The 23,133-nt window shown below is 33.3% G+C and overlaps 1 protein-coding gene across 2 annotated transcripts; it reads left to right on the top strand.

Annotated features, from left to right (window-relative positions):
- Positions 1-720: 720 nt before the first annotated feature.
- LOC105341953 (proteoglycan 4) lies at positions 721-22,851 on the top strand. Of its 2 annotated transcripts, XM_011448717.4 has the most exons (11): positions 721-873; positions 3,932-4,129; positions 4,393-4,552; positions 4,952-5,087; positions 7,728-7,850; positions 15,663-15,740; positions 16,313-16,388; positions 17,033-17,172; positions 17,726-17,828; positions 18,138-19,765; positions 20,473-22,851. In XM_011448717.4, the coding sequence occupies exons 2-11, from the start codon at positions 4,066-4,068 to the stop codon at positions 20,593-20,595; spliced, it is 2,631 nt and encodes an 876-aa protein (XP_011447019.3). In that variant the 5' UTR covers positions 721-873; positions 3,932-4,065; the 3' UTR covers positions 20,596-22,851. The 2 variants fall into 2 exon arrangements, with proteins under 2 accessions (XP_011447019.3, XP_011447020.3); XM_011448718.4 differs by lacking the exon at positions 7,728-7,850.
- The last annotated feature ends 282 nt before the right edge of the window (positions 22,852-23,133 follow it).

Raw genomic sequence — 23,133 nt, 5'->3', positions numbered from 1 at the left:
ATCTAAACAAATTTTAAAAATCATGAATTTGATACATGTGACACGTAAAATTAAAGATAGGAGTTTTTCATTTTTATGCATGCATGCACGCTGCGTTCAGTTTATTTTACCATCCATGAAAAACCACTGAAGTATGTACCGCGTACGGTTTCCCGTTATCGTGCTATCAAACATGTACTTCGATCATTATTTCAAAGGTTTGTTAAACAGTTTCCTGACACCTTCAATTTTCTTTTTTTTTTTTTTTGTATTTTTTTTAATTTGATGATGATGATTTTGTTTTTACCTAACATTATCTTCAGACAACAAATATTGTGTGAGTTATGGCATGTACATGTATATATTGTGATAGGGGAAAAATAATGAATAGGTGACATATTATTAAAGAAATGTTCGTATTTTATTTACCTTTTTATTGAGTACAGATATAAATCAATTTAATTACATGCACATATTCAGCCTTTGTAAGAATTTGGCCTAAGTACGTACTCGAACGACGTTTCTTATTAGATCTATTTGTAAATTCGATTTATCTCTCTTTTATGCAACACTATAGACACAGTAGACACTCAAGTCATGCAAGAGGTTTTTTAAAAACATATTATTTATTAAACAATATGCATGTATCATAAAATATTAATAAGGGTATTTTGTGTATGTATTTTTAAATAAGCAGTCGTCTGCAAGCGTAGTTTGGTACCGAGTTTGAAAGTGGTCTGGTTCTACTTTATCGGGACACCGCCTACAGGTGCCCCTTTAAGTCACGTGACATCCACGAAAAATTCGCCATTTTTGTTGTGGTTCGCCAGAAAACAATAACTTGAGAATGATACGCTGACAGGAACGAGGGAACATGAAATCTGACATTCACTGGTGAGTGTAAGAACTTAATTCTCTAATTGACCGCTACTTTCGGTTTTAACTATGGCCACTTGCCCCCTGACAACTAATCGTACACCTGTCGCCTTGTGGTGTTTTGATAGTGATGTATACACACACACCTGTTGTTCGTTTAGCCTTTCATTGTGATCGATCGAATGAAGATGATACTCGTTTTGTTCTGGTTGATTTCTGTGATTTTGACCGATTATAGAGGCCTATTTTTTTTTTTACTTTCTGTAGACTGAATTGATGGACAAAGTTGAATCCAAGGTGACATCCAAGACCTACATGTATAATTTTAATTATACGTATAAACACAAAAAAAATTGCAATATTTTCACGTACAATAATTGCGATATGCATTGTATATACAATTGTAATTTTCTTAGGATGTCTGTAGAATACATTATCATACAGTATTGTAGAGTGCAAGCAACAAATTGAATCATATTACTCTGCAAAAATTCAATTAAAGGGTAGTTTAAAAATGAACATAAAAAATTCTCAATAAGCCAATATATACATGTATACATGTTGGATTTGAATAAGGTTACCATTATCAATCAGGTGCATCAAACTTTGATTCATATATAAAAATTTGTCTACATGAGCTTGCTGATCATGATCAGGTACATTGTAGGCTAAATTTAATGTTGATTAGAAAAAAAGATTAAACATGCCATAAATGAGAATTATATTTTTTAACATCATATCAGCAGCTCATATTTTATTTGATGATAGCATATCATTAGACCATGTCATAGTAGTCTATGCAACAGATAGATAAATATTTACAAGAAAATTTAATCAACTTGATCGCTGGAGTTTGTTTGAGTCAGGGTTGGAGATAAAAAATATTTTGATATTCTGTATTAAATGAATCATTATTATTCCCATGCAAAATTGAAAACATGCATACATATGAAAATTTGTTTTTCATCATTCAGATTGAATATTGAAGAATAATAATATATACACAGATATACAAGCTGTTCCCCCAAGTATATCGATTCCATAGGATGGAGTATGGCCCCTGTGGAGAAACTGTGTGAATATATTGAACATCTTGACAAAGCCTGTATCCCATTGTCTTCCCCCGTGAATTATTGATGAAATGACTAACATGTCCCTGGAAAAATCAAGCTTAAAGCTGATTAGTTGGTTAAAGCTAGCAATATTTGCTCGTAAAAGGATTTATTGCCAGAAGTTCATTCTATAGGTTTAGTTTCCCGTTTTATATAATTATCTGCCCTGCAGAAACAGCAGTTCAATTATCGAAAATATAAAAAAAAAAAGGTTCTTGCAGTATCATGTACACATTTATGACAGTGAGAATTAATGTCTTTTTGAGTGATCATATTTGTTTTTTTAGTATTTTTCACTATATTACATGTTTTTACCAGTCATTCAACAATGTTCAAATGGTAAACTCCCAAAGTTTGTTTAAAAAATTTAGTATTCTAACTACCGGTATCTGGGTTTTTTTTCTTATCAACTGAATGCCTATTAAAAAATCTTACAATTTGAAATAAAAATTTTACATGTACTTTTAAAACACTAGGTAGTCTAATTGTCATACATGATTGTATGGAATATGCCTACTAGAATGTACGATGATATAATGGCTGGCAATGTACCAAACCTATCAAATAATGACTAGGAACGCCGCTATCGCCAAATATTGATGAATAATAGTAGGTTAGGTTGATCTTTAATTTCAAAATACTCAAAGCTGAGTCCTACGAGGTAAAGAATTTGACCGATGCAGTGAACCCGTTTGATGTTTTTGTGATTATCTGGAGAGACATTTGATTTACTGCCAGCTGGTGTAAATTGCTTGGGCGTATGATCCCTATTTAAAAGTCAAGTTTTTTCACCTCAATTTTTCATTAATGTCTTTTATCTGGTTTTACAATTAAAATGTCATTGCTTTTATGATGGAAGTGCATACCTAGGTAAATGTTTCCAAACTGGGCTTTTAAAGTACCGGTACGTAAACTTTTGAAATTTTTTTTTAATAAGGGTCATGGACAATTTATTGAAAGAAAAAAGGAAATATTTTTCCAAACTTTTGAAAAATACAGATAACTTGTTCAAGTTAACTTGTTCTTTATCATTGTGATCAGGTCTTTCTATATTTTTCTATTTAAATTAAGGAAAACTATTTTGTTGATACATGTATCTGGCACATGCAGTCAAATATGACATGATATAATATTAAAAGAAAATACATATAACTTAAATAAAAGGAGAAATTATGTCCTTATAGCTCTTTATATGATAATTTGTTCAGCTCTATTTAAAGTTAAATCTCAGTCTATTCTATTGCTTTTTTTTTCTTAAAAAAAAAAATTAAATGTTTATACAAACATGACCACACCCAGCTTTTGTTATTGCACACAAAAAAATCGAAGGAAAAATGGGCCTCAGCTAGCTACTGATTCTCATTTAAAGTTGCCTTGTCATGTTGGTTTTTGTCGTTGTGTCGTTGATTGTGCAATAATTTAATTCTGTTTTCTCAATTTGTCAAAAGAGAGTAAAAACAGAGATTAGAAATTTGTGCCAATATTTTGCCATAGTGAGAGCACTGCTCTATGGGAGAAATTGAGAGTTGTATGAACTTGAAAGTATGGGGAGCTAAAAGGTTTAAACCAAACAAAAATTTTTTAAACCTTCAGTTGTGAGTTTCTGATGTGAAAGAAATTTGCCATGTTGGAATTAAAAAAAAAAAAAGGAAATGTACCTATCAATTTCGTAGCAAGTTGTAAATACTTTTGGTAATTTTGCTTGTTGTATTGTATATTAGCTGCTTTTGCTGTATCTGGTATTATTGATATGTCAAACTGCTGGGTTGTTTCATTGAAACCCATGATAAAGACATTTTTTATGAAGATAGAATTATCATGCAAATATGCATGTGTATCAAGTGCAGAAAAAAATGGTAAACTAAATATTTAGTGTGAACATCTATTAATAGTGCTATTCATCAAGTTTATTTTGGAATTTATAAATATTTTAAATTTGCCATCCATTATTTTTTTTTTTGTAGAGAGTATACATGTATATCCTGAGCATAATTACTTCAGTGAGAGTACATAGCTCAGTGGATGCAGGATGACCGAGGAAAGCAGTCGGCACCATTGATAACAGTATCACATTATTTGAAGAGGAAAATTAAACGCCATGGCCTCCAGCTCTGAGGATATTTCTGGGGCCTCTGCCACACAAACAGCTGTGACAGAGGATGGTAATGAAATATTTTAATATGGAGATTAGCTGATGATGACCGGAAATTGTTAAACTTTCATCATTTCGAAAATAACTTGTTAAATGACATAATTAACTGGTATTTACCTTCATTATCAATGTGTAATTTTATGGTAACTTGGTTTCATAGATTATAATGTTCAACTTCTATCTAGACAATTGAATTACAGTACTACGGTACATGTAATAGGTAATCGCATTTGTATGATATCATATTTGATGAACATGAGTTTATAATTCTAGAGCAAAAAGACAAAAAGAAGAAATTTCGTCCCCTGGAAAAAATGAGAAAATTCTTCAAAAGCTCCAAAAAGTCGACAAAAACTAAGGACTCGGATAAAGCCAAATCTACAGGAGCTCTACACAAGGAGGCAGAGCAGAGTGAGGACGATGATGACGGAGGGTAAGAAATAACGCTGTTAAAAGTCAAGTGGTCTCCATAACCACCACCCCCCACTCATCAAGTGAGTTATGAATTCAATAATGATAATTACAGGGAGGTTAAGAAATAAAGCTGTGAAAAGTCAAGTGGTCTCCATAGCCACCCCCCCCTAACTCACCAATATATGGACCAAGTGCAGTTATGAATAATGATAATGAGGGAGTGCACGAGTAAGGAATAAAACTACGGGTATTCTAGGTCATATGGTCCCAATAACACCCCCCCCACACACACACACACTCAACAATATAAATGGAATACAGTCATTAATTTTATCCTTGAAAATGATGATGTATTTTTCTATTAAGCATGGAATAACATTTTTGGTTACCCTTTAATTCAAAATCTGTGTGGTTCCAGGTTTGCTCGGCTACCAATGGGAGGAACTCGCAGTATTTCAGAGGACAGTGTCTTCAAACCTGAGCAAAAGGAAGGGGGCCTGGATCCCTTGAGACAAACGGCAATATCCATGGAGCAAGTCAATCAACAGTTCAAGGTAAGGGGAGGGACTAGGGAGTGTGTATGGATAGATTTTGTACCGGTATATATAATGGAACAAAAGATATCGATAGGGTTAAAAAAAAAGAGGATAATTTTCAGGGGTTTACTCCTTTAATATACCGGTAGGTTGTTGAAATCACAAACGTGTGTGTTGGGTTTTTTATTCTGTCCAACTTTTACACCACACCCCAGTCATACCTTCTCATAGTAACAAGATTGAGAATGTGTTCATGCTAGACCATAAAAGGAATGAAATGCTGATATAATCAGACAAAGCAGGGTTTACAGATCAGCTATATCTGAAAGGTTGTTCTCCATGTAGAGAGTCCTGCAAGTTCATGGCTTATTGTTTCACAGAAACTTTTTGCTCAAGATTATATGTGATATTTGGGATATCTTGTCATTTAAGATGGGTATTTTACCTGTGTGGTTAAAGCTTTGAGGTTGTAAAAAAGTCTTGGTTGAATCTTGAGCAGAATTAATGTGTCTGGACTGAAATAGATTACGTATCAGTACGGTTACTGCATTGATTGACAGCCTTCGGTTGTTTGATGAACACCAGTCAACATATACATGTATTCTGTTCAGGATGGTAAGAGTAAGAATTTAGAAATCCCTTTCGCAGTCTACCGTAGCGTGAATCAATTAGCAGGTTCATATTATTCTTTAATTTCTCACCTACCAGTCATCTGAATACACGTTCACACTAGCATCCCAGCCAGCATTTAAAAGGATACACATACTTCTTCTATTGAAGGGGTTAGTACCCGATACGAGACATGAAAATTGTGAATATTCCATTTTGAAAGGCTCTTAATAACACCCGATATATGGAACAGACATGTATCATATTCTTTTTTATTTTTAAAATGGTTACTGTACTTAAAAAAGCTCTTATTCATCTCAAAACATAAAAAAGTTTGTTCACACCTTCAAATCTGGTAACTACGTAAAGTGAGTTTAGAGAAACAGTTTAAAAAAAAAAATGGTTTTCATTATTTTAAATAGATATTTCAAAGAAAGAAAACTTTTAATGTACTTTTACAAAATTAAGTTCTGTATCATGATTATAATTATAAAATGGTATTTTCTGGTAGGGCTTTCTTAAGGTGATTTTGCAAATGGGTTCTGTCAATTTTATTACAGTATATTTCTGACATTGAATGAATCGCTAAATACATTTTAAGGACACTTCAATCAACCTTTAGATATTTGTCTTCTTGTTGAAATAGATAAGCAGACTCAATAAACCTTTTTTATTTACTTCCTTTTTTCAATACAATTGCACACTGGTCAGTTAACTGTTATGGTACATGTATTAAACTTTGTCTGAAAAAAAAACAACATGCAATGACAATTTTTAATGCTAGTTATTCAAATTCCTTGCAATTCAAATCTCATATAACATGCATATTTTTAACTAGGCTTTAAAAAGCTTGTATAATACTAAGGATAGCTTGATTTGAAACACCTGTATTTCGAGAATGATTTAGCTCAGTTTAGGTTGCAAGATGTTATCCCATTTTTGTTTTTAAATGTCATGTAGCCTAGGAAGGGATTGTTTTTAAATGAGATTTTAATCAAATTGTGTATCTCACTTTCTACATACCGGTAGTTTGATTAATACAAAGTACTTTTTCGTGTCTTGGTTCGGACAGATAGATTTAGCCCTGGGAGGGGGGGGGGCTCTTTTAAAAGTAAACAGCCTTTCCTGTCTTGCTTTTATTTGTTCGGTTAAGTACCCATATTGATCGCTGGTAAGATCATAGATCACTTTTGGGGTATGGTCATAATATTGGAAGGTACATAGGTATTCAGGATATGAAAGCGTTTATGACTTGGGTTCGTTGTTGACCAGTTGTGTAAAGATAAAAACTGATCTGCTGAATACAAATGTTGAAATTTAGGAGGAAGTTCAGATGGGTTGACAAATTTTATCTGTAAACAACAAGTGACTTGTCATCTGCTTGCAATGTACAACTGGAGAAATGTACACTCCTGCTATTGATAGCATGATGTTGCATGTTATTGACGCCTGAAGACATGTAAAATGTATTGTATGATGAAAAAAATTATACTGGCTTAGCATGATGCAAATGACTTTGATATGTATTATTTTATGTAAAATATTTGATTATTATTGCACAGGTGTAAACACATATTTATTGGCTTTCTCTGACACTTAATTGCAATGCTTTGTACAAGATCCTAACATTAGATTTTGTAAAATATTTATGCAGTATATTCAGTTTGTTTCCTAGCTAAAATTTAAAACAATAAAGAATTATTCATCTAAGACTATTAGATAGCTAATGACCAGAAAAACCATTACAGAGGCCTTTATATAATTCACTATTTACATGTACTTGCAGTTTTTCTTTGAATCAATACTAATGGGACTACCATAGATTTAATGTGGTTTTTCCTGATTACTGCATTACAGCTTATCATACTTAATATAGAAATTCTATCATAAGAAATACCATAGTTAAAGTCTACTGTGATTAATAACATTATAGGTATTAAAATATTCTTTTTACAACATGAATATATCCTCAGTTTATGCATGTTATCTGTAGCTTAGCTAGCTTTCTATGTCTCACAGCACGTATAAAACTAACCCTGTTGTTTACAGAGCGAGTTGTTCAGTAAGCTTAAGCGGAGAACCCTGAGTCACTCAGACGAGGATGACGGCCTTCCACAGAGTCCAGCGCCACATGTCACCACAGCTGACCTTATTCTGGGTGGTGGTCTCAAGGTAGTGCTAATGTCAGAATGGTGTGCTTCATAACCTTATTGAGTCTAAAGAATTAACAATTGATTAAAAAATATTATCCTTTTTGCCTTAGACAATAAGGTATGATAAAAATATGTATGAACTTGTAATATTGACCAAATATTCCAAGAGATTAGATATTCCTTTTCCTGCAAAATACATTTTATAAATAATTGAAGGGAATATTAAGCTAATATATCATCATATTTACATCTACTGAGTATGATTCCCTTTATTTCTTACAGAACCTTTAGCTAATTCATATCTCTATAGAAACTAACAGGACTGATATTGAAACTTACCAATTAATTATTCGTCAAAACCTACAGTGACTGAAACTGAAATTAGATTGACAGGACTGAAATTCACACGTCCTGTTTATCGATTGGTCAAAATCTACAGTGATCGACCTAAGAAAAATCACAGACTGCGCATATTGCACAAAATAATCATGATGATGTAAGACTCAAATTCCCATAGAAGACGATTTGGCCTTTTGTTTTTATATCTAACTTACTGATGTACCAGTACATTAACAGTAATTTAGTTGCTTTAACTTACAATCAATTCATTAATTTGTTAAAAGAAAGATGTGAATATATAAACAATAAAGTGCTTTCTTTGATGAATCATGCAGGTTATGAAGGTAGCGATCATTGCAAAAAAATTTTACATAACCCGCAAACGCCACCTTCATATCCGGCATGAATCACCAAAGAAAGCATTTTATTGTTTAAATGTATATACACTGTAACTCTGAGGTTTTCACATTCAGAAAATCTACTTGTTGGTGTATGAAAACTTATCAGTACAGTATTAAGCTTCTACTGTATCTAAATTCTATATCAAAAAGTAATATTGTGAATTCTGATTACTTTTTATGGAGAAGAGACTAAGTATTGATTAAAAGTGAGCAATTACCGTACACCTGCGCCCTGCCATTGGTTTCATTAATAAGATGAAATGCATTTAGGCAAATGGAGTTTTTGCCTTTGGATCAGTTAATAAATTTTCATTACCAGTGATATTCTGAACGGTTTTTAATAATACAGGGAGACTAGTAATCATTTTTGTTCAAAAAATAGAATTGCGGAGAATGTTGCTGGAAAAGTGATGTATATAACGTAATTTGAAAAGGATAAGTCCCTATCATGGTTTATTTATACTGTACTATTTATCAAGTTGCACATGCAGCATGCATATATATATTATCACATGTATCCAAACACCTTGCATTTGCATGTACCGATATAGTGTGTAATTCGGTTATGACTAATTCCAGAACAAATCAACAAGGATGATATCTTTGTGGTTACATAGATATAAAAAATTGAATGTCTGCACTGATGTAAATGTCAATTAATTAGCATGTAAAGTCCTAGTACATTTAATTACACCTGCCCATGGATTTATCAGATTGACAGATATATGATTGTACATATTGACTTAAGCCAGCAAGTCAGTGTAAGACCAGTCCATTCCCTGGGAAATGGAATTCTTTATTTACCAGTAATTAATAACAACCCTGCATTCCAACCGATACATGTTTTTTGGGGTCTGAGAATTTAGTTGTGATTAGGGAACCGTCAAAAAACATGAAATGTCAGAGATAAGCGGAGGGATTAATTCTATCCAGTCATCACTGAACATCCTTGCTTCTTTACTTCCTAGGAAGGAAATTTCTATGGGGTTTTGGGTTTTTTTTATAGTCCATCTTGTTTTTAATCAGTTTTTAATGAATCAGACATTCTCAATGATAACAGTTTAGTAATGAAGGTAAAATTTATGCATTTGTTATTCTTGTTTTATGAATTTAAAAGATGTTATATTACATGTATATAACAGTTTTTCTTTTGAATTTAATTAGTCATTGCATGATTCATTGGGATATTTTAAATATGATATTGGATTCTACCATTTTGGATTAAGAGGGGCAAAAAATGGAGAAAAAAAATAATTGAAAATGAGAAACATTAAAAAAACAAAAGGTTGGATCAGATTTCATCTTAATAGATATTACAAGTATATTTTATACACATGAAAAAAGTGAGAGATACATATTGTCATGGCAACAGGTTGGTGTGTTGTCAGGTTTTATTGATCCATGTTAGGTATCGGAGACGATCTCCCGCTATCTCTGGGGACTCACCACAATGTCTTGGGGTTGGCTTTTTGCATTATGATAATGATACCAAGTAATGTCCATCTTGTAGGGTCATCAAACAACGTTTTGGTGGTCAGTGATTTTACCTGTTGATATCTGGTGCAAGTTTTTCTCCACTGCTTTGGACATTTGGCTGTTTTAAAATTTGGCAATAGAGAGGATTTTTAAATGACTGTGAAATAAGAAACTTTTTAATTTTGTGCATTATTTTGCATTTCAATGGTAAGTGAAAATTATGCAGCATCAATTTATGTACAACACTGGTGTATTTGTTTAATTTTTTTTTAGGGCATCTACTTCAAAAATCATTTTTTTTAAAACTTTTTTATATTTAATTTAATTTCAAAGGTCTCTGATTTGATTTCTTTTCTTCATTTGGTGAAAAGGTTGAGAGATTGTTTTAAGAAAAGGTGACAAGATTTTCCTTGATAGAACTGAGCTCTGAACAATTAATTACTTGTAGAACAGATTTGTTTGCCCAGTACATCTGAGCTTGTCTCTGAGTTGTAAGTTACAGGAAAAGGTTGTTGTTAGGCAACGGAATGGACTGGATAGCAGGCCTGGCCTTCAAGTTATACGTAGTAGACTGTGTATTGATAATTGCATACTGATATACTACTCTGTTTACCAGTAATTGTGGTATGCATTGCTATCTCTATAATTATAGTGAAAGTCCATTAAACTACAAAAAGCTATTCCATGTCAGTGTGCCGAGGTACTGTTTCATCTCAAATTAGTTGACCTATAATCCCCCCCCCCCCCCCCCCCCAACCACCACATTGATTATGAAAAAGCAAGTGTGCACCATATCATTATATGCAAATGTATCAAATTAATAGTTGATATGATGTTATATTATACCAATAGGGTTTTTGCAAGAGATGATGTAAACAGTTATAAAGTTGAATATCTACTGGTAATCACAAATCATGGGTAGTTCTAAATTTGTTTAACAAAATAATAATTTCCATTTTTATATTCATTATAATTTAATTTGAACCGATCTTTCTAGGTTATCATACATGCAGTAAAATTAGTTTAACCTGTATAAACATTTTGGTACATGTAGTTTTTGAATCACTTTCTGTTGAGTCATATGAATAATAATGATTCCTACTAAGTCAAGATAACTATAACTTAATTGAAGGTCCATGTAAATTTGGTCTTTTGAAAGTCTAATTATGTAACATGACAAATTTCAGAAATATGTCAGCTTGATATAATCTTTGCAATGATAAAATGTTACATTCAACAAATGGAGAAACAATTGAAAATTTGAATGGCATCTTAGGTCATGCAGATAATTCAACTAGAATGAAATGGGGTTCTGCATACCGGTAAATATCTTAATTTTTCTGCTGTGTTATATTTTTGATCTCTGCAGTATTTATGTACAGGCAGAGGTACATGCCTTTGTTCCACTGATTAACATGGAATAATGGTACAACTGATGTAACTTGCGTGTGCTTGTGCACATCAAATTTAAATATTGGGAACATTTAGGCACTTTAATTTTCTGATCAATTCTGACCCACATGATTTTGGGAGTTTTATAAGGTCTTGAATATATCAAACCTCCCACAGTTTCAGATGTTAGATTGTTGTTTGCGAACATTTCATTTCCTCAGGAGGTAAATCTAGCAGGCATCGAAAATGTCACAGTTTGATATTCAAAATATTTTGAAGTCATCCACATTATTACGGATTCCGCAGGATTCAAAACAATGAGATTTAAGTTTAATCTGTCCACAAATCAGTGTTAATGTTGGTGACCTGTATAGATCTAGAGAACACACCTGAGGGCCAGTCTCAGGTAAGGTAAGTAACACACAGGTACCATTAGTACATGTACACAGTCAACATAGCTCTCATGATCGAGTGATATCTACTTGGTTAGTACTTGGATCAACTGATGACTATTTTCTGAAAATGTAGTTTAGAAGGGGTTAAAGCTTCTACATTTAAGAGCTACATTGTTTATAGATAGCACATTGTGAATAGCAGTGGAAAAGACATTCATTGTAAGTTTTTTTTTATTCTTTTGAAAGACAATATTCTTTGAAAAACAGTTTTGGAATTATGATTTGGCCCCTTTGAGGAGTTTTTGCATTGTTGTTTAAAAAAAAGAAGGGTTTTTTGGCAGTTTATCCTAAGGAGGTATAAGATTTGATTGGTAAATAATAGTCCTACACCAGAACTAGTTGTTTCAAAAGATTTTTGAAATTGTACACATCTTTTGAAATTAGATGTATTTTTGTGTCGTCATCAAACCAGTGAATTACTGCAGGGTAAGTCGCATCTTTTGATAGGTCAGAGAATACGATTATAATTTTATAGCTTCAGCTTTATACACTTCTTTGTTCTTCATTTCGCTCTTATTTTATAAATCTCGTCATGAACTTGTTATAGGAAAGTCTCATATTGCACAAAGGAAATTGATCAATATTTGTAATTCTTGTGAAAAATTGTGGCCTAGAAAGATATAAAGATACAATAAACTGTGTATCCAGGGAACAAATTCCTTTGTGATGTCATATAATTTTTGTGATATATATGGAAAAGAAGTCCTTTGTGCTAGCATTTATGTAGATACTTTTTACCGATACTGAAGAGGCAAAATTTACATGTTGATATGAAACACATTAAAATGCTTTTGCAGGTAAGATTGTTAATTATTATAAAGGCATTTTCAAGCTTTATAGATTTTCTCAAGCCACTATGAAATCTAGGTAATGGTTAAAAATGTAGGAAAATTGTTTAATATAAACTACGAGTAGGATGCCATGTTGATCATAACAAAATTAGCTTTTTGTTTATATTTTCACATAATGCCAGGTTCAGAGAAACTAACAAAAATTAAAGCTTGAAAGCTTTTCAATCTTACAAGAATTTTATGGTATTTGAGCTAAATGATAACAAAGTAGGGAGATTTCGCTTGCTGACAAGTGTAATTTTGCTCTTCTGTGTAAGTCAAGCATATGAATACAACAATCTAGTGAATAATGTTTGGTTCAGCGGGCTTCTTTCCCCTAAAGGAAATTACAACAAGGCTTTGTGGTTGAAAGGGGACAAGATAATCATCCAAAGAACATGTTGGAAGTGAAACCAAGCTATCGGCATTTGACAAAGTGTCGTTACATCATGTAAACACCGCGGTGAATGGTGAGGAAGATCATTCCTAGAAACCTTGGCAACATTGAATTCTCTCCTTACAGGGAAGTCTCCGACTAATTACTCAGTGTATGCTTAAGAAATAGCTAATTACACCTACCAGATCTGTGTACAGGGGTAATGTTAGAGCTTTAATGAAAGCAAGAAGGAGTTACATGTATATCACTGTAGGTGGAATTTTGATTCAGTCAACCCCCCCCCCCCCCCTTATTTTTAATGGTTTGCATTTTCTCATCACATGAGCAGGGAAGCCTTTATTTGATTTATTTTAATATTTGGGAAATATAGTCTTTTTGTATATAAGTATGATCCACACATAATTGTTGACTTTGCAGAAAGTATTTATTGACCAAGCATGAAATGTGTGGTTCATATGCTTTTCTGTGATATACATTTATATATATATGTTTTTTTCTCAATAATACAATGTAATCAATTTGCATTTCTATGAAAATCAAATTAATGGCTTGATAAAAAGTAGGCCGCCAAAGTCAAATTTCAGTAAAAAACACTGTTGTTCATCAGTATTTGGTCACAACAACACAAACTCTTAGTTATCTATAGAATAATGACATTGTGATGAAAATGGGTTTAAATTTATACTATAAGTAAAATTTGAACCTTAAACTGCAATTATTTTTGGAAACTTATCAATGACTTATCAATGTACATTTGATGTATGTGTTGTTTGTGTATGTATATAGTGTGAAATAGTGTAAACATCTACATTCTACACACAGATGTACATACGAGTACCGACGTGTGGGACCAAAAACCCCTTACAGCCATAAATATATATATGTGTATATGTTTCAGTCTTCAGAAGATTAGATTGGATTGCAGTTATTTGTTTAAGGTATTGGATTAGGAGAGTAAATAAGGTCAGCCTGATTGAACCATCAGGTGACTACCTGGCTCAAGTGATATTAATCGCCTTTAATCTATTGTTACACACTTTTGGCAGATCAACAAAATAGTAATATATATTTGAGGTTCAGTTGACATTGAGGTCACCCGTATTCTGTTGATAGCTAGCTGCTGTAGACTTGCTCATCTTTGTGAATGTGTGTGGAATTTTAAAAATTTTACTCTGAAGGTAGTTGAATATTTAACGAGATGCGACGTAGTTTAGAATGAAGGGAGGGGTGTATGATTTATTACTATAATATGAGCATATTAGAGTCTCAATATTGTCTGTATCATAAGGTGGAAACAAAATTTTTAATACAAATTCATGTTGGAGGGTTTCTGTCAAAACATTAAACAAATAGACTTACTTTGAGCCATTCAGACACAGGGGTTATTATATCATTCAATTTCAGGATTATTTCAAGTGTTCAAATATTGGTTTAAGGTAAAACACTATTTTAACAACAAGAGCAAGTAAAAGTTTGTAGCATTTGACGGTCTCATTTTACTTTTAAACTAAAGGTAAAAAAAAAAAATTTTTCATGATGGGGTTTTTGCCATGCACAAAAAGTAAAATGAAATGTTGTCATGAGATTGCAATGATTTGCAAATGAAAATCAAGTGTTCATGACCTATTTATAGATGAACATCTTCAGAACCATCCGCAGATTCAATGATTCATGTTTTCCATATCATCATGTCTACCTGATTATTTAGTTTAAATTTGCTTAATACTCAGGTAGAAGCAGCTAGTTTAAGGATGTGATAATTATAATTTTATTGTTACAGTAGTGCTTGTATGATGGAAATGATGGGAGAGTCTGCAATATATGTCATTCATTCTTGTAATAAAAGTAATATGTATAAATGTACACGATTAGTTATCACTGAACTGTCATGCAGTGACTGCGTAATATACATGTACATGTAGATTAAATACAAGTATATCTCCTTTTTATTTCCCATGTTTATTCATGATTTGCTAGCTGTCACAGAGAGAAACAATGCCTGAGAATGGATATTGAGTCTCCACTGTGAGGGAATAAATGACAAAATGTAATGCGGTTATGGCATTCATTGACAGATTTCTCAGGGGACAATAATTGTTCATTATCAACTTATCTGTGTATCATAGTGGCTTACTTTTGTATCCATTTCCAGTCTCTGAAGGGAGGAAAAAAATCAATACTGGTGCAGTCAGTCATTGTTCAATTGTCTGTTCCCATGCTATCTTTATGATAATAATGGCAATTTTGCTAAATTCCTAGAATTTTCATCATATTAAAAACAAACTACAAAGTCTGCATGTATGTATTGCATGTAAACTTGTCAAATAGATCAGGGGTTCTATTAATACCCAAAGTGATTGTTTTATGTTGATTCAATGTGTTGGCTCTACGTTTCGAGACTATTGCTTTAGAGATGTGGCTATTTAGGGGGAAAAAGTGTCATTCATGTTGGTAAAATCAGTCCAGAAGAGAGAGACTTACGAGTAATGTTGTGATGCTTTTACGATTAGAGAAAGTGATTGCGTTTGTTATTAATTTCAGTCCACCTCCACGGGGAAATCAACAAGTCGTGAAAGTGACAAGAGTCTACTCAGCGTGGACGGGTCCGAAAATGAAGAGGTGAGTTATCGCGGGAAGCAAGTGGTATCGCACCATCTAGTGAGCTGGTACCACTTAATGCAGTAACATGAATGTAAAGACAGATATGTCATATAAAACTGATGTTTCTCAAGACAGTAAATACATCAGCCAAATTTATCATATCTATGTACTGGTACAGATTTATATTTTGATGGATTTGGGTGACGTGACGTGTTGCATTTATATAAGAATTTTGCAAAATCATTTTGTATATCTTGTTTGTTTTGTGTGTGTGTGTGTCAGATTTTGTTGTTTATGAGGAGAGGTGAGGACTGCATACTGTGGTTTCACCAATTTTCGTTGAATACCAATTTTCATGGATTTTGTTTTTAAGTTGATCCATGAAATTAAATGTTCATTGAAATGCAATTTCTATTACCAGTAACATTTTGTATTGATGGGGACATTGGCCACGAATTTACATATCCTTGAAACTGTGATTTTCACTTTATCCACGAAAATTGATACCCTTTAATATTAATGAAACCACAGTAGATACTTATTTTTTACAATTGGAAATAGAATATGAAGATCACATCCTATTTTTATAGGAGGATTTGTTTGCATCAGACTGGAAATCTTCTGTAGCATCAGTGAAAAGTCCTGACGACAATTCCACTTCAAAAGGTATGGAATAAATCCACATCTATCAGTATGGATTTATTTTTTTGCTTTAAATTTCCGTTTAACATGAGAAGTTTGTATTGGTTACCATAACCTTGACCTATGGAAGAACAGTTTTGACCCAGATATAATAAATATCTTATTAAGGACGCTATATATTGACCTCCGTATTATTGCTGTCTTAGATGAGTTATTCACAGACAAACACAAATTGATTCTATGTCCTATGTACAGTATACAGTGTATATGTGTATAGATAAAACAGTATTAACAGAAGTCATACAACAAAAACAGAGTCACTGATCTTAACCACAAATTTCTTGGTGTGAAAAAAAACCCACACTGTGACAACATATAAGAGCATATTGGCTGTAATGCCAGAACATTGCATCTTACTAAACTATGGTTTGATTTGTTCAGAGGAAGGTAAAGACCATAGTTGTGATGAAATAAATTGATTTATCAAAGCTTACTCCTTGAAACATATAATAGTGTTAAGATTAATTGTGGGTATAGATACAAATAAGTTTTTGGAAATTATTTTATCAGAGTCAATTCATTTTAAATGATAATACACTTATTTTCCTCCGAATGTTGAGCAGTATATCTGAAATCTGTTGTTGAGAAATTGTTTTTGTAATTTGTAGAACCCAGCAGTATGGATTTTGATTTTGCCGCTGTCAAAAGAGATACGCAAACTTTAACAAGTGACGCAGCTAAACACAGGATTTCTGTGAAACCCAAGTCTCGGAAGAGTTCAATGGTACAGTCTCGGAGGGTGGCAGATGTAAGATAATATTGCATTATGTATTCTGTATTTTTCTAAGCATAATCTACCGGGTATATTGTAATCATTCAAGATATTTTTTTTTTATTTTTCTAAGCAAAATCTATGTTGTAATCATGCAAGATAGATTAAAACACACTTTTAAGTACAGCAGTAGTTAAACTAGGTAACAGGAAACATTTTGTGCAGATATGTAAATATAATGTACCTGGTAACAGCGAATAATTGTCAACTTATCATAGACAAATAATTGTACATGTATTAAGTACATTGAAGTCAATATTTGAACTGTAAAGTGATAGGTACAGAGGGTACTGTAATGTTTGTCTTGTAAAAGGTGTATCTTTTTATTGGATAAGAGTAATAAAAAGATGTGTAATATTGACCAATGCACACATGTATTAATTTATTAAAGTATAAGATTGCTTGAATCGTTCATATGAATTCAGTGTTGCGGCACATAGATAAAAACCAAAAAGATGATTTATGCAGAAGTTTTGGATGATTTGGGCTGAGAGAAATCTTTGATCATTTTTCTTACTTAATTTCACAGAGAGCTACAGTACCTCACCTCCCCAGAGTTACGGAGGAGCCTACAAAACAAACCGAGGAATCTATCCCCCCTCAGGACCACAGGACCAGTATAAAAGTCACTGGTAATTACAGTAGTACATCAGTCATTCAGTGATAAAGTGTAAAGCAACAGCTGTCTGTTATCATTTGAGTGCATATGCAATGCACTTGACTCAGAATGTTGTTTGATAAAATATTGGGACTGCTTGTTATCTCTATATGTACTCTGTTTTCATACCTCAATTAAAGAGTCATGCAGATAGTATCTATTACTTTTTCTTTTGTTTGTTTCCCCACAACTTTAAGAGTATTTTTCTGAAATTAGATTTTCTTTTTTCAAATTTAGTTTTAGAACAAGAAAGATAACTCTGTCTATATTCCTATTTTAACAGCTCAACCAATAGTAGATGAATTGCCTAAAGACAGTAAAGTTGAGTCCACTACAGCAACAGGGAGAGAGAGGAAGTCCTCTGTGGGAAAGAGTGAGCCCCAAAAGTCTGTGGATAAAGATATCGGTAACAAGGAGAAATCCCAGTTGTTCACTAGAAACATTTCTGTGAAGGATAAAGACTCTGAAAAAATAGCAGAGAGAAAGAGTGACCCTGTGTTAAATGTGGAAGAAGTCAAAACTGTGAAACCGAGACCGAAGAGTCTCGTGGATGTAGAGCCGGTCGAGAGTAGGGGAGAGGCTAATGAGTTGTCCAAGGCATTCAAGAGAATGTCCCTTAGGAGGGAGGTTGTTTCCCCTGTGGAGACCTTTGGTAAGACAGCAGTGGAGCCAGTAAAAGAGGTGAAAGAGATCAATGTTAGTGGTGCTGCAACTTCTGAGCCAAAAACAGCCAAGGTGCCAGTTAAAACAGAACAGCAGACAACAAAAGCAGCAGAGACAAAATCTCCGACATCACCAACATCAAAGAATGTGCCTACAACAGGAAAGACAACTTATGTCCTGAAGAAAGAACCCTTGAGAGCCTCTTCATCTACATCAAGAACATCTGACTATGAAAATTTACAGAATGTGAAATTTAATAAAAATGAAACATCTCCATCCTCAGATTATGAGAACTTCCCGCTAGGGGGACTGAAATCTGATAAGTCTGAGTTGTCTTCTCCTGAGCCCGACTATGACAATTTACCTCCTTCAGCCTACCTTGTTTCGCCAACTGCAGAGAAAATCTTGCCAAAGGAAGTCGACAGAGCTTCCAAACCGAAAACCTCCAGCATGCCTCAAAAGCTGTCTTCTCCTCGGGAGGAATACAAATTGAAGAGACAGCCAAGAAGTAGAACATTGCCAGAACAGCCAGTTTCTAGAGAGATTTTAGATTCTAAATCAACGGGAGCTCCAAAGGAAATTATGGATTCTAAGGCTTTTAATGTCGGTGATACTTCAGTTACTCCTAGTAAGAGAACTCCTAGTAAAACAAACTCTTTCAAAGAGAACAATAACAGTGTACTAAATAGATTCTCTGGAAGCTTAAATTCTTCACTCTCTGAAAAAACTGCTGAAAACAAGATTGATATTGAATCCACTGCCAAAAAAGTAGAACCACAACGCACGTCTTTAAAAGCTGGATCTGGTGTGTCTACTACTCCTAGCTGGATGAAATCACAACCGAGCGAGGAGGTAAATAAACGCACTGGTAGTGAACCAACAACACCTAGTGTGGTTAAGTCCGATTCCCAAGACAAGCCGAAGTTTGGACAGCTGAGACCTGTGAGTACCAACAAGCCGAAAGAAAAAGAAACACCAGAACCAAGCACGAAAAAAACTACTCAAGAGATGAAGAAAGAGCCGGATCTTGCACAGAAACCTCCACTGGCGACCAAACCTGCAGAATTAAGATCTTCCACTCTGGACAGGAAGGCTGTGTTTGAGAATTCTTCCTCATCCACGCCATCTCCCACTGTCCCCGCATGGAAAGCAAACTTGCCACCAAAGCGAGGGTCCGTTATTAAGGACAAAGAAGTCAAGATAGAGATTATTGAGAAAGACAAGGTACCTGCAAAAGTAGAGGAGCAGGTAAGAATTTGGGATGGTGTAATTTATTGACATGTTATTAAAATGCCATATATATACTAGTATTGTAGGTGAAGATCAAATCATTAGATATACATGTATTTTGTTTTCACATTTTGCACCAAAAAAAACCAAAATGATTCCATTTTGCATATTAAAGCTAAATACCTAAAAAAATCTGTTTTTCTTATGGTACTGTAAACTTTTATTTGAGTATAAATAGTCCTCGCTAGAAAGACAATTAAATTTTTGTTGTCGCAAATACTGTAAACCAACTTTATTCGCGACATTTTTATTTTGCGAAGAACCTGAGATAAACTTGGTCCCGGCGACTCATTTTTAAGATCGTACCTTATTTACAACCATGTTGTTATAACACCCATAGGGCAAGGAATGGTTTGCAGCGAGAAAACTTCGCAACAAAGAGGCTCTCTTTCTGTATTCTTGTGAACCTCGCGAAAATTTCTCGCATGCAAATAAGCTAGTTTAGAGTGTGTTTTTCCACTAACGAGTACTTCAATGTCTCTTGTAGTTACATGTATATTTAAAGTGGATGTATACCTGTAGTTCTTTTATGAAAATTAGTTTTCATGAACCAAATTTATCATTTTAGATCACAAAATAAAGTCACCACATTTAAGAGTTGGTTAACAGTGCTGAGAAGTGATATGTGAAATGTTCCATGCTAAATCCTTAAACTGTAATTTCAGAAGAAGACTCCATCCGTGCAGTTGAGAGGAAAACCTCCTTGTGCAGAGGAGTCAAAAGCGGGCCGAAAGTCTGGCAATGTCTTGGATATGGTGAAGAACTTTCAGAGCATGCAGGCCACGTAGAAAAGCAGAACAGTTAGAAATCTGCATCCTGTTCACTTCAGTGCCAACTCTACAGCAAGAGACCAAGCATTTAGTGGGTTAATATGTGCCTTGTGTAGACAGATTGCAATGACACAACAAGCTAAATTGTGAATCGACTCAAAAAAGTTTTACATTTGCTTTGTACTGAAAAAATATGTTTATTAGCTAAGGGTTAGCTATTTTTTTTAGAGCAAGAGAAAGAGGGTGAGAATGCAAAAAGCTAATCAAAAGAGTTGCTTGCTGGAAGGTATTTAACAACAGCTAGGGCAATTCCCCCCCCCCCCCATTTGCAGACACACAAACTTATTCTTTAGTGCTACCTGATTTCTTCAGTGTTATCCTTCGTGATTTATTGTATATTTTTTAGTGAACAGTGATAGATTTCAGAGTTAGTTTGATTGTGTTTTCTATTTATGGCTGACTGTAACAAGGTTGCACCAGACTTATTCTAGATGCTGCGAGTTCGTTGATTAATTTTAACAATTTCATTGGTTTGTGTTTAGGAAAAATGCTCAGATTTAAAGGAGTTTAAAACTTCGTTTCAATTTCATTTGATAATTCAGCTAGGTAAAGCTCACTTTATGGCATTCCCATATTACAATGGATAAAATGTTTGCTTCAATTTTCTGTGATATTGTTTCTCCTGTCATTTTGTTATATTGTTTTAAAACATTTCAAGCATAGATATTTTGTCACATTGTTTAACACTTCAAGCATAGATATTGTAACATATCGCATCAGATGATTTTTAGAAATGTACATTATTCACTCAGGACCATCCCATTTTGTTTTTTTTTTTCATCCAAACATAAATGTAGAGCATTATTGAATTGCCAGTCTTGAAACTTGAAAGTTTATTTGCATACAAACACTGAGAGTATTTATTGACCAATTTGTTTGTATATCTGCGAAATGTGATGATTAGGTTGTGAACAGATGAACAGAACTCTATTTTATATGTTGATGTATGTACTGGTTGGTTTTTTTTTTTCATACATGTACTAGTATGTTAAATATACAACGTGCAATGTTGTGATGTGGATTATGTTGTGATAAAGTATATCATCTACAATTGTTTGTAAGACTTTAAATTATATACTGGAATGTGTTAAATATTTAGCCATGAGAAAGAGTCATAATGTATATATGTAAATTACAAATAATATAGTAGGAAGCATATCCTAGCATGTATTATGAATTCAACATTTGTGCAATAATTGTGAAATTGTGAAGGCATATACATGTACCATTATTACATGCAGTGAATGATGATTTTTATGATTTGTTCGTGTACCTTTTGTCATCTAACTCAGCTTTATGTGTCGATCTTGATTTTAAAGGGAAAAATTGAAAAAAGGTGCTTTTATTGAAAATCAAATGCTAGCTATGTAATTGTATAAGTGGTTGTTAATGTTAATGTTTTTTTCCTACGACATTGGGAAAAAAAATATACAGGCCACCATCCATGATGCATACATTTGTTTTTTTCCTTCATAAGAGAGAAAGGGTTATCTCTCTTGGGTCAAAGAATGAAATGTGCTTTATCATTTTGCATCATTGCCAAATTAGGGGTTCTCCACGCCCATGACTTTTACATTTGACTTTTACACAAGGTGTGCACAACAAAAAAGTTTAGTGAAATTATCCATTTTTATTCAAATGACTTTCTTCAACTTTCTTTTTAGCTCTGTATAAGTTAAAGCATCTGACAATTGAACAGCAGATAGGGACATTTGTTTACAGGAGTTGTAATTTTAATAAGCCCAGAATTGGTAATTTTTTCCTTCAAATTGTACTCTTGCAAGAATATTAACATCTTTAAAAAAATGCAATTTGCACTGATTTGAGAGAACCTTTTCTCATATGATGTGGAGGACCGAAACATTTTTAAATAGTCTTTGATCTCATATATGATGCTTTAGCGCCTCATTAAATATTCATCTTTTTGTCATCTTTCATAAATGGATAGGAAAGAAATGTCGCAATTTCCGTTTGGGTTTTTTAAAGAGTACTTTAATTCTTTTCATATGACCTGGTTACTTGTTACAAGAGGGAGGCTCAACCCTTTGATATGAAGCATATTATAAGCAAACTGATAAATTATTAGTCATTTATTGCATGGTTTATACCTACACAAGATATGTGTATGCCTACAGTATGATCATGTTATGTATGTGAACATGTGTATATATACAAATGTTTAAACCAGTAAAGAGCTATTATGCATTTACAGAATTTCTTTTTGTATTTTTCTGTCTCTCTCTTTTTTTTTCCCCACAAAGATGTGGACGCCATACAGACTGCAAAATTAATGATCCATGCATAGAAGTATCAAATAGATGTAAGAGAGAAAGTCAATTTTCTTTTTGGTATGGCTCAATGCTTTATAGATAATGTGCACTGTAATCGCATAACAAACTTACTGATGAATCATTTTTCATCTCTTAAGTTGCAGTAATCTGTGTAGTTTAGACTTATTGGAGAGATGACCTGTTGATGACAGACTCTCCTATTGTT

The sequence above is a fragment of the Magallana gigas genome, chromosome 2 (assembly GCF_963853765.1).
Source record: "Magallana gigas chromosome 2, xbMagGiga1.1, whole genome shotgun sequence".
In the NCBI taxonomy this organism is placed as follows: Eukaryota; Metazoa; Mollusca; class Bivalvia; order Ostreida; family Ostreidae; genus Magallana; species Magallana gigas.
Note: the sequence above shows the minus strand (reverse complement) of the source record. Positions and strands in the feature narration are given on the sequence as shown.